Source organism: Lithobates pipiens, unplaced genomic scaffold (assembly GCF_037356315.1).
Source record: "Lithobates pipiens isolate NorthernLeopardFrog02 unplaced genomic scaffold, aLitPip1_a1.2 Scaffold_18, whole genome shotgun sequence".
In the NCBI taxonomy this organism is placed as follows: domain Eukaryota; kingdom Metazoa; phylum Chordata; class Amphibia; order Anura; family Ranidae; genus Lithobates; species Lithobates pipiens.
Window position 1 is genome coordinate 656,750,463 of NW_027507758.1, and position 12,948 is coordinate 656,763,410.

The window sequence follows — 12,948 nt, forward strand, 5'->3', positions numbered from 1 at the left end:
CTTTCTTTGTCCGATTTATAAAAGGGGGTCGGATGTTTTGCTCCTCACAGGAAATAGTTGGTTTCCCACCTTTTCATTTTGTTAAATACTTTTCAATAGCGAAGTCTGGTTTCAGGAATTTGAAGTATAACTAAAGCCAAAACAGTTTTTCTTTCATTTTGGATATAGTGGGGGGGGGTTTGTCGAGGAGATTTCCCTTCACTTCCTGTCCCACACAAACAGCAATACAAAGCTGACAGGGGGTCTAATCCCTCTCCACTCCACCCAACACCTATAAAGTTTCTTTAAGGCGAAATCTCCTAAATAAAGACACAGGGAGGTGCTTCCTTTTTAAGACGAGGACAAATTTTGGGTTTCCAGAATGACCTTTAAAGCTTTTCCTGTTCATGTTGCAATAAATGAAGAATGTTTTTGCTCCTCAGGGCCAGTTACTACAGGAAAGGAGGGTGCGCCATGCTGCCGGTGAAGTGGATGCCCCCCGAGGCCTTCATGGAAGGAATATTCACATCCAAGACTGACACGTGGTAAGCCCGTACAGGTGGAGGAGAACCATTAAGGGAGTGGGAGGTTGTACCCGGGGCTGCTGTTAGAAATCAAGGGGGCCCCATACAGCAGTGGCGGCTGGGGAAGTTTTAGGATGGGGGGGGGGCGCCAGACCCCGCCCTTCCTTGTTGGCCCCTCTCACTTTGTAAAAATGGGCGTGGTTTGTACAAAATAGTGGGCGTGGCTCTATGGTGGCGTGGTTAGCGTCTGAGATGAACGAGGGATGGAGGGAGAGGGACGAGAGGAATGAAGGGACAGCAGGCCAAGATCCTACATAACAATAGAAATGTGTATTCTAGAAAGTTTAACAATCAGCAGATAAAGATACCCAAACACCTGATGTTAGCACTTCAATCATCCCGGCACCATGATTGTTATGATGTCAGGATGATTGAAGTGCATTATTTCTATTATTACATTGTAATATAAAATTAAATCATTCAACTCACCATAATGCAGAATCAGTGGGAGCCCTGAGCGTGTCACTAGCCACGTCGCCTGCCATCAGATGCCATCAGGTGCCCCCAGCGGAGCCCCTCCTTACATCAAGTGCCCCCAGTGGAGTCCCTCCTTAGATGCAGCCTGTGTCACATCAAATGCAGTTTGTGTCCCACAAAATGCAGCCTCTGCCCCCCCCCAAATGCAACCTATGCCCCCCAAATGCAGCCTCTGCCCCCCCAAATGCAGCCTTTGTCCCCCCTAAATTCTGCCTGCCTGTCTCCCATTAAATGCAGCCTCTGCCCCCCCCCAAATGCAGCCCGTGTTACCCCCCAAATGCAGCCTGCCTGTGTCCCATTAAATGCAGACTGTGCTCCCCCCCAAATGCAGCCTGTGTCCCCCCCAATTCAGTCTATGTCCCCCCTCTAATGCAGCCTGTGCCCCCACTCTAATGCAGCCTGTGCCCCCACTCTAATGCAGCCTGTGCCCCCCCAATGCAGCCTGTGTCCCCCCCCAATGCAGCCTGTGTCCCCTCCAATGCAGCCTGTGTACTTACCTTGCTGTTGTCCTCTCCAGCAGTGTCTCCTTCCACTGGCAGCGCTGAGGGAGCGGCATACTTCCTGGTTCCTCTCCCGGGCGCAATGGGAGAGACAGACAGGAAGTGACATCTAACAGAGGTCAGATGTCAATCAAATCTGAAGCGCCGAAGTAGCTTCCGCCTGGCGCCTGTAGTATATGTTACTATGGCTGGGCGGATGCTACTCGACCCTTCAGAAAACGCCGCAAGGTGGGCTAAACGCCCACAAATGCAGCGCCACGTCTGCAATCTCGTGATTGCATAGACATGGCGCTTCCCATAAGGGAACTGTGTCCGGCGTCCGAACACAGTGCACTTAAGGAACTGTATTTTTTTTTGTGGCTGCCTGGAGGGGGGGGCGGCGCCCAGGCGCCCCCTATGGACGGGCCGCCACTGCCATACAGTCTACCTGACAGGGTCCCCTTCCATCCCGGCCGAAGGTGACTGAAGTCATCAATTTATCATTCTCTTTCTCTGGAGCCTCAGCTGCACAGATGAATGAATAGGAAGCACTCCGAGGCTTCCTGCTCATTCACAAACTGAAGCATAGTGAATACAGATTACTGTGCTTCAGTGATGAACGGACACTGGAGTGATTGGTACCGATTGCTCACTGTGTGCATTCAGGAATAGAAGGGGCCAGTAAATGACATATATACTGGCCCCTTCCCCCACTCTCCATCCTGAAACAACCCCCTGTGTGCCCGCAGCAACTGCCAATGGGAGAGAGGGAAGCCGGCAGCACTGCGGGGGAAAAGGGTAGATGGGGGGGAGGACTGGACAGCAGATGTAAGGGGCGCATGTGTAAGAACCAATCCCCCTGCAGTGCAGCCGGAGGGAGGGAGAGGGAAAGAAGCCGGCACTGCTGCAGAGGGAGGTAGAAGAGGATCAATATCTGCAATAAGGCAGTAGAGCTGGACTTTGTGCTCAGCAGGTGCCTGAGCCCCCCTTTTGAAGTGATGGGGTCCGGGCCCAGTACAAGAGGGCTGGCTGTACTTTCTTATCAGCGGCCCTGGCTGTATGACCCAGAACCTTCAGGTCTCCTCTCTGGGGTCAGTTGGTCGATGACCATCATATGTCAGTTGGTTGCTCACAGTTACCTAAAGTGACTCTGCTGTCTAAAAAAAAGTGCCTCCAGCGATAGTAAAGTCTCCTCCCGCTGCCGGCTCCATCGTAATCCAGGAAAAGGTGAAGAATCTTCTGGAAGTGTCAGATCCTTGTCTCCTCCTACATCAGTACTGTAATCCGCAGTGACTGGGAGGCTGGCGGGAGGAACCACTGAGAGCAGCAGGGCAGCAGGCATCGGGCACTCCCACCAAGGCCAGATTCAAGCGGCGGTGTCTCTGAATTGACGGTTGCAGGACAGATGGGTGATACGTTTCTCCTTTGCGGGGGAGACTTTATTATTTTTATTTTAGCAAACCAGAAAATATTTGCACCTCATCGCTTCCAATGACGATCGAAAAACAAAGCTTGTTCCTCATTTTAGGGGAGATGATGAGGCCATGCAGGTCCCTGGAGCTGACGGCACGTCCCGCACGGCTGGCCTGTGGCACATCTTATGTTTTATAGAGTCGTTTATTCCGCATTGCATAATGAACTGTCAGGCTGTTTATAGAACACAAGAATGTATAATACATACATAATATACAATATACATTATAATAATAATAACACGGAGCCAGGGGTGGTAGTCCGTTTAGGATGAGGCGCAAAAAAAAAGCCCCTAAAGAGCCGTCTTTGTGCCGTGATGAATCCCTCCATGGAATATAATGTAGAGATATACAATATACTGATACCTCTGCCCAATCCCCTTCTTGTGTGCAGAGTGATTATGCAGCATAATGACCTTCTGCTGGTTTGGGGTAATTAATTTCTGCCTATGGGGGGGCTATGCCACCTATAGGGTCTCCATGGATGCCAATTATAGCCACCCTGATATGTGCACTACCAGCAGGGTCTTTATCATTATGCGTGTGCTGGGGTGCCACTTCTACAGCATGCATGCGAAGAGTTGCCATGGTCCTTCTCATTATGTGCCCACTTTGGTGCCCTCTTTAGGGTGCACATGCACAGAGTAGCTGGGGTCCTTATCATTATGTGCCCACCTGGGCTCTGTTTTGGGAACACATTTGTAGAGTGGCTTATCAGTATGAGCCCACTCAGGTGCTTTGTTTGGGACATGCATGTGCAGTGTGGCCGAGGTCCTTATTATCATAAATCCACTTGGGTGCCATGTTTAGAATGCCCATGCACAGAGTAGCCGGGAGCCTTATCATTATGAACCCACTTGGGTGCCATGTTTAGGGTGCCCATGCACAGAGTAGTCGGGGGCCTTATCATTATGAACCCACTTGGGTGCCATGTTTAGGGTGCCCATGCACAGAGTAGTCGGGGGCCTTATCATTATGAACCCACTTGGGTGCCATGTTTAGGGTGCCCAGGCACAGAGTAGCCGGGGTCCTTATCATTATGAACCCACTTGGGTGCCATGTTTAGGGTGCCCAGGCACAGAGTAGCCGAAGTCCTTATCATTATGAACCCACTTGGGTGCCATGTTTAGGTCATGCATGTAAATAGGGGCTGGGGTCCTTTTGTGCTTGTTACGGTGCCGTGTTTAGAGTGTGCATATGCAGTGTGGCCAGGGAGGGTCCTTATAATTATGTGCACATGAGGTGTTTAGGTCATACTTACACAGAGAGCCTTGGGTCCTTATGATTGTGCCCACTCAGGTGCCATGTTTGGGGCGTGCATCTGTGCAGATTGGCCAGGATCCATATCATGTGCCTCCTTGAGTGCTGTGTTTAGGGCATGCATGCAGAGAAGGGCCGGAGTCCTTATCCTTATGTCATTGCTCAGGTTCTTTTTTTAGAGCGTGCATGAGAAGATTGGCCACGGTCACTATCATGTGCCCACTTGGGTGCCATGTGTAGGGAGAGCATGTGCAGTGAGCCCGGGGGTCCATATCATTATACGTGTGCTTGCGTACCACACATGTGCATTGTGTCCATTGTGCTAGGAATCGTGGGACATGTAGTCCCAATGCAATATATCATTCCACTTGCACAATGTGCGCTCCCCAACCAGAAGGGGGTGAAGTGCAGCAGAAGGGAAACGGCTGGAGATCTATCAAAAGAGAAATGTGTTTTGTTGTATAATGAATGGAGTATCTTCTTATTGCTGTCCTCTGTCCATCTCCTCCATCTCCTCTCTCCTCCATCTTCTCCATCTCCTCTCTCCTCCATCTCCTCTCTCCTCCATCTTCTCTCTCCTCCATCTTCTCCATCTCCTCTCTCCTCCATCTCCTCTCTTCTCCATCTCCTCTCTCCTCCATCTCCTCCATCTCCTCTCTCCTCCATCTCCTCCATCTCTTCTCACCTCCATCTTCTCCATCTCCTCTCTTCTCCATCTCCTCTCTCCTCCATCTCCTCTCTCCTCTCTCCTCCATCTCCTCTCTCCTCCATCTTCTCCATCTCCTCTCTCCTCTCTCCTCCATCTCCTCTCTCCTCTCTCCTCCATCTCCTCCATCTCTTCTCACCTCCATCTTCTCCATCTCCTCTCTCCTCCATCTCCTCTCTCCATCTCCTCTCTCTCCAGGTCTTTCGGGGTTCTGCTGTGGGAGATTTTCTCGTTGGGATACATGCCGTACCCCAGTAGGAGCAACCAGGAGGTGCTGGAGTTTGTCACAAGCGGAGGAAGGATGGATCCACCCAAAAACTGCCCGGGCCCCGTGTATGAGTCTTTATGTCTTATTGATATCCTGCCAGACGGCTTCTGCTTAGAGTCCATGTTCCTCATATGGAAGCACTTGGGTGAGGAGGAAGGAGACCCCGGTGTCCAGAAAAAGTCAACTCACGATGTAGGGTTCACAAAACGTTTATTAGAAAAGCAAACATGTACCTCAGGCCAACACATTTCAGATGAATGGACTCCTCTCCCTTCTTCATGGCTGTTGTGCATAATTATGTGTGGGGGTGGTTCCCAGGTTCCGCTGCCCCTTCACCAGCCAGAACTCTGTTGATCCGGAGTTCAAAATTTATAAATCGTTGTAGGAACCAGCTCCACATGCGCTGTGAGTTCGCACTATCAGCCCTGAAGAAGGGAGAGTATATTCCCCGAAACGCGTTGGGTCGATATACAAGTTTGATTTTTTAATAAATGTTTTGTGGACCCTACATCAAGAGCGGGATTTTCCTGCACACTGGAAGCACCTTCCTCCTCTTAGTAGTACCAAAGCCCCTGTCCACAATGGATCTCAACCCATTGGAATTGATATGTTGCTCACTGCCCACAGAGCCACCTACCTACAACTAGAGACCGTTCCAGTCAGTCCAGCATGGTCTCCAGACCAAACCTTGGGAAGCACACTGCCTCACCTCTGTCAGTAATTTGCAGCTGCACATGCTCAGACGCAGGGGAATATGCAGCAGTAGGGGTCACTCTGCCTTGGGTTAGATAGAGATTCGAGTAACACAAAAAAAAGTCTGTTTTCCTGTGGCCACCTCTATTTTTTCATGTTTTTTATAAAGCCCCAGTTGGGGCTTAGCCTCCCCCCAGAGGCCCCCCGATGCTGCGTCTTTTATATTTCTTATTGCACAGTAATCATGTGACACGAGTCCTGTTCCACCCCACCCCCTCCCTTCCCTTGCTGATGCTGACATTGCACTGCTATCTGCTTCAACACACTATAAATTAGGGCTCTGTAGTGCCGCCCCCACAGGAGGCGGAGTCATGACACCCTGAGTTCATAGGATGTCCTCAGTCTTTTCCGCCTTAAATGACACTGGTAGACTGAGGACATCTTGTGGAGAAACAGAAGTACTGCTACTGCGGGGACGTGTCAGGATGTCCATTTTCTTGATTTTTCACTCCTTTAAACCGCAGATACCGTATCATGACGCAGTGCTGGCAGCACCAACCTGAAGACCGTCCTCTGTTCTCCACGATCCTGGAAAGAATAGAATATTGCACACAGGTACTGCGGGGAAAACTAGCGCAAAAAAAACGCAAAACTGTCACATGACACTCCAGCTAAAACTGTATCTTGTATTGGATGGATAAGGGAAGACAAGGGGTTAATCTGATTTATATTTCTTAATCGTACATCACGGGACACAGAGCCATAGTAGTTACTGTATGGGTTATAGGCCACCTTCAAGTGATGGACACTGGCACACCCTAAGACAGGAAGTCCACTCCCTATATAACCGATCCCACTGCTGGGAGTACCTCCGTTTTTTTCGCCAGTGTTTCGGGTGAAGATGTGCTGTGCTGAGCTCCTTGCTGGGGCTAGCTATGCAGCCGGATCCATTCAAAGTGACTTTTGAGGCCAAATTGAATGGTACCCGGGCCCCGTGGCAGAAGAAATGAGGTTTAGCCCGTAACGCTTCTCTTTTTAGAGAGCTGGACCCCGGGATCCAGTGCTTTGTTTTTTTTCAGCCATAACGTTTTTCTGGCAGGGTGCTTTACGGGTCCAGGAGTGTGGATCCGCCGATAAAAAGGGGCCCCAGTTCCTGAAGGTTTTTTTTTAAACGGAACCCACCGTGAAGAGCGAAGATGGTTGGTTTTACCACAGAATCCCTGCGGCGGGAAAGGTAAGTGGAGATTTTTAAGGGATTTTAAAGTTTCTTATGAATTGTCTCCTTTAAAAAGTAAATGTTGCCATGCCTAAAAGTCACCACTGGGGGGCTGTATAGAGCACGTACCGTGTCATGCTTTCTCAGATCATGCTGTGTCAGCAGAAGCTGCAGAGCGAGCAGGTCTCCGGTAAGATGTTGGGGGTGGATTTTTTTCTAAAAACACCCCCCCCCCACCTGGACAAAAGCTCCCCCCCTCTCTGAGTAGAGGGAGAAGCCAGATCGGTCGGCGGATGCCGCTTCGTTCTCCACCGCCTCTGTACGGCGGTTTGTCACAGCTCTCCTCTTTTCCGCCCCCCGTCCCCACATACACACACCGATCCCCGTTGATCGGAGGCCCGCGCTCACGTGGGAAAACACCCTTGTTTGAAAAGAGGAGGGGGGGCACGGTGGAAAGATGGAGTGGGCGTGGCTTAGTGCGACGTTGGCGTGCAGGGGTACTTTTAAAAGGCTCCATTTTTGCTGACCGCAGCTGTCAGAGAGAAACAAAAGAAAAAAAGGGGGCATATAAGTGGTGACCTGGGCATTCCGCGACAGTTGCTGGACTATTTGCTCAAGCAGTGAATGCGATTTCTTCTGGTATTACCTCTGCATTTGTGCATCGGTCTCTAGTCAGAAGGGGGGGGGGGGTAGAAACAGGTTCAAAAGCGACTCCTTCAAGCTCTAAACAGCCTAAACTCATCTCTACATTGGCATCCTCCCCCCGAGAGGATGGGGGGGGCGGTCAGAGTGAGCCATCAGAACGTCAAATATTGCAATTGTTTTTAACACTGCAGCCCCTGTCTATATTACTGAAGAGGGTTTTTTCCTCAAGCCGTGATAAGATTGGCCAGCGGCTTTAATCGCATCCCAGAATGGGATAAAATGTGACAGGTCCCCTTCCATTACCCAGGACCCTCAAACTGAGGATCTGGGGGTGGGAGAAGATGAATTCCCCTCAGGGGACCATGAAGAGGCTGATGACTCCTCTTCTGAGGGATAAAATGCGGGGGGGGGGGATCAGCTTCCCAATCTGAGAGATTGATAGTGCAATTCTTACTGAATTTGTCCGCTCCACTTTTTTTGCTACTCTTCATTGAGTCGGTTGATATGCCCACTTTCTTGTTTGGGTTCACTAAAGCCTCCCCAAGCTGTCCATCCCTTTCCTGTCCATTCCTTGAGGACAACGCTCAAATACTTAGGGACCCAACGGATAAGAAGTTGGAATTCCCATTAAAAAAAAACGTTTTCTTTGATGACTCAACCTGCGCCGGCAGCAATTGGTGTCAATCCTCGAGAGACCAGTCTGAACAGGTGCTCAAGGTGATTCCTGATCAGCAGGCAAGGACTTAGCCGAGTTACCAGCGGCATTATGTTTGGCAATAGACGCCATGAGAGCTTCGAGCCTCGCGCGTTACGCTTGGGCTGGTGCCTAGGCATAGAATCTTATGGTTGAAAGATTGGTCAGCTGAAGCGTCATGCAAAGCTCCTGGCTAGTTTTCCTTTTCACGGTGAATGGCTGTTTGGGGATGATTTGGATAAATACATCCAAAAAATTTCTAGTGGAAAAAGTACCCTTTTGCTAGTTGGGAAGAGGAGTAAACGTATTTCATTTAAATAAGCTCCTCCTCCAGTGCCTCCAGGCAGTCATGAGGGCTTCCGCCGTCAAAAGGGAAACTGAAGCCTCCTTATGGGGGCCCCCCCCCCCCCACTCGCTCAAGTGCAATTCTCAAGGGTCTGGCAGGAAGAGTGTCGGGAGCCTACGGCCACATCACCCTGAAAGCACCCGATCTCATCTGATCTCAGTGGCTAAGCAGGGTCCGGTCTGGTCAGTACCTGGATGGGAGACCACCTGGGAATACCAGGTGTCGTAGGCTGCAGATGGGTGACTTCCACAATAACTCTAGGGTACAAACTTGAGTTCCGAAAGTCCCCGTCTCCTCGTTTTTCTCAGATTCCAGAGGAAAAGAAGTCTTTCTTTCAAGCATTGGACCATCTTTTGTCTCAGAAAATTGATCTTAGTGGTTCCCATGCAAGAGCAAAGATTGGGGTTTTATTTAAAACTTTTCACGGTACCAAAACCAAATGGGTATGTCAGATCCATTCTAAATCTCAAAGATCTAAACCGGTTTATGGATATCTGCTCTCTTCGCATGGAGTCAATCTGATCAATGGTCTCCATCCTATAAGGTGGAGGACTTCTAGCGTCTATAGACATCAGGAATGCATACCTCCATGTGCCTGTATTTCCCGCTCACCAGAAATATCTAAGTTTCGAGGTAGAAAATCTTTGTTTTCAGTTTGTAGCTCTGCCTTTCGGTCTAGATACTGCACCTCGAGTATTTGCAAAGGTCCGGGCCCCTCCTGTAGCCAGATTAAGGGCTCTAGGTATGATTATAGCTTACCTATACGATCTGCTCTTGATAGACCATTTGGTAGCCCGCTTAGACCACAGTATGATCCACAGTCAACTACCTGGAATACCTAGGTTGGATTCTCAACCTAGAGAAATCCTCCTTAAAAAACGATCAAGGAGTTTGGAATACTTGGGGTTGATCATTGATACAGCCCGGAAAAGGGTATTCTTGCCCTTATGAGCAAAAAGGTACTCACAGTGTATCAAAACATGTAAGTCATATCCGAGAAACTCACACGCTACGTGATGATGTCTCACAGACGTGATGATGTCAGCAATATGGCGTTCCATTCCCCCCCCCCCATGGTCATTAGTATGGAGTTCCATTCCCCCCATGGTCATTAGTATGGAGTTCCATTCCCCCCATTGTCATTAGTATGGAGTTCCATTCCCCCCATGGTCATTAATATGGCGTTCCATCCCCCCATGGTCATTAATACGGAGTTCCACCCCCCCCCGCCCCATGGTCATTAATATGGAGTTGCCCCATCATGGTCATTAATATGGACTTCCATTCCCTTCCCCCATGGTCATTAATATGGAGTTCCATTCCCCTCCCCCATGGTCATTAATATAGAGTTCCATTCTCCTCCCATGGTCATTAATATGGAGTTCCATTCCCCTCCCCCCATGGTCACTAATATGGAGTTGTCCCATCATGGTCATTATTGTTATGTTGCCCTTCCCCATGTCAATTATTATTATTCAGTTGCTACACCATGACCTATAATATGAAGTTGCCCCCTATCCCTATGGTCATTGCTATGGCATTGAAAAGCTACTAAAAACTTTATTTGAACATTTCTGTGATCTGGACTAATACCTCTGAATACTGCATGTGGGTCAGATCTGCACCTCCTGCGCTCGGCATAATACCCACATTTCCATCCTATTGATCTGGCTGGATCTACAGAAAAAACAAACAAACTGCAAAACCCTGAGAGACTTTTCTCTCTATAATTCAGCGCCGGGCCCCCCAGACCCCGATCAGAAACATTCCGCGTTCTACCAGAGAGCCGCGCCGGATTATCGGAGACTCAAAAGCATCGCAGCCCCGCAGCGGCCATAAACAGACAAATGAGTGTCATTAACAGACAATTAGAGATCAATTAATGGCTTAATTTCATTAACCTCCGGCGGATAATCCGCTTTTTAATTAAGCATCGTAATACAGTGCCTTGCGAAAGTATTCGGCCCCCTTGAACTTTTCAACCTTTTGCCACATTTCAGGCTTCAAACATAAAGATGTAAAAAAATTTTTTTTGTGAAGAATCACCAACAAGTGGGACACAATTGTGAAGTGGAACGAAATCTATTGGATATTTTAAACTTTTTTAGCAAATAAAAAACTGAAAAGTGGTGCGTGCAAAATTATTCGGCCCCTTTACTTTCAGTGCAGCAAACTCACTCCAGAAGTTCAGCGAGGATCTCTGAATGATCCAATGTTGTCCTAAATGACTGATGGTGATAAATAGAATCCACCTGTGTGTAATCAAGTCTCTGTATAAATGCACCTGCTCTGTGATAGTCTCAGGGTTCTGCTGAAAGCGCAGAGAGCATCATGAAGACCAAGGAACACACCAGGCAGGTCCTTAATACTGTTGTGGATACAAAAAGATTTCCCAAGCTTTAAACATCCCAAGGAGCACTGTGCAAGCCATCATTTTGAAATGGAAGGAGTATCAGACCACTGCAAATCTACCAAGACCTGGCCGTCCCTCTAAACTTTCAGCTCAGACAAGGAGAAGACTGATCAGAGATGCAGCCAAGAGGCCCATGATCACTCTGGATGAACTGCAGAGGACTACAGCTGAGGTGGGAGAGTCTGTCCATAGGACAACAATCAGTCGTACACTGCACAAATCTGCCCTTTATGGAAGAGTGGCAAGAAGAAAGCCATTTCTCAAAGATATCCATAAAAAGTCTCGTCTAAAGTTTGCCACAAGCCACCTGGGAGACGCACCAAACATGTGGAAGAAGGTGCTCTGGTCACATGAAACCAAAATCCAACTTTTTGCCCACAATGCAAAACGATATGTTTGGCGTAAAAGCAACACAGCTCATCACCCTCAACACACCATCCCCACTGTCACACATGGTGGTGGCAGCATCATGGTTTGGGCCTGCTTTTCTTCAGCAGGGACAGGGAAGATGGTTAAAATTGAGGGGAAGATGGATGCAGCTAAATACAGGACCATTCTGGATGAAAACCTGTTGGAGTCTGCAAAAGACCTGAAACTGGGACGGAGATTTATCTTCCAACAAGACAATGATCCCAAACATACAGCAAAATCTACAAAGGAATGGTTCACAAATAAACGTATCCAGGTGTTAGAATGGCCAAGTCAAAGTCCAGACCTGAATCCAATCGAGAATCTGTGGAAAGAGCTGAAAACTGCTGTTCACAAACGCTCTCCATCCAACCTCACTGAGCTCCAGCTGTTTTGCAAGGAAGAATGGGCAAGAATTTCAGTCTCTCGATGTGCAAAACTGATAGAGACACCCCAAGCAACTTGCAGCTGTAATCGCAGCAAAAGGTGGCTCTACAAAGTATTAACGCAAGGGGGCCCAATCATTTTGCACGCCCCACTTTTCCTTTTTTTATTAGTTAAAAAAGTTTCAAAAATCCAATAGATGTCGTTCCACTTCACAATTGTGTCCCACTTGTTGGTGATTCTTCACAAAAAATAAAAATTGTATATCTTTATGTTTGAAGCCTGAAATGTGGCAAAAGGTTGAAAAGTTCAAGGGGGCCGAATACTTTCACAAGGCACTGTAAATAGAAGGGATGTGGCACTGAAGTCATTCAGGACTCCACTGGAATAGTAACAAAACTAGGAGGGAAGGAGCATGGAGGTCATTTTGGAGCTTACAGGAGAAGTGACATGGAGGTCTTTAAGGAGTCTACTCAAGGGAAGGAAGGGTCATGGAGGTCATTTAGAAGTCTACAGGAGCAGTAGCATCAATGGGGGGGGGGGGAGAAGTGACATGACATGGATGTCTTTAAGGAGTCTACTCAAGGGGTGGAAGGGACATGGAGCTCATTTAGGAGTTTGCTGGAGCAGTAACATTGATAGGAGGGAAGTGACCTGGAGGTCATTTTGGAGTCTACAGGAGAAGTGACATGGAGGTCTACAGGAGAAGTGACATGGTGGTCTACAGGAGAAGTGACATGGAAGTCTACAGGAGAAGTGACATGGAGGTCTACAGGAGAAGTGACATGGAAGTCTACAGGAGAAGTGACATGGAAGTCTACAGGAGAAGTGACATGGAAGTCTACAGGAGAAGTGACATGGAGGTCTACAGGAGAAGTGACATGGTGGTCTACAGGAGAAGTGACATGGAAGTCTACAGGAGAA

General features: G+C 48.5%; 1 protein-coding gene and 1 pseudogene across 1 annotated transcript in view; both read left to right on the forward strand.

The window, feature by feature from the left end:
* Positions 1–12,948, forward strand: part of LOC143986919 (ALK tyrosine kinase receptor-like) — a gene marked incomplete at both ends in the record, with an annotated part of 240,164 nt that overhangs the window by 221,801 nt on the left and 5,415 nt on the right. The window contains 3 exon segments of the mRNA XM_077485327.1: positions 423–524; positions 5,156–5,290; positions 6,443–6,533. Coding sequence (XP_077341453.1) covers positions 423–524; positions 5,156–5,290; positions 6,443–6,533 — 328 coding nt within the window.
* LOC143990958 (5S ribosomal RNA) lies at positions 8,932–9,050 on the forward strand (annotated as a pseudogene).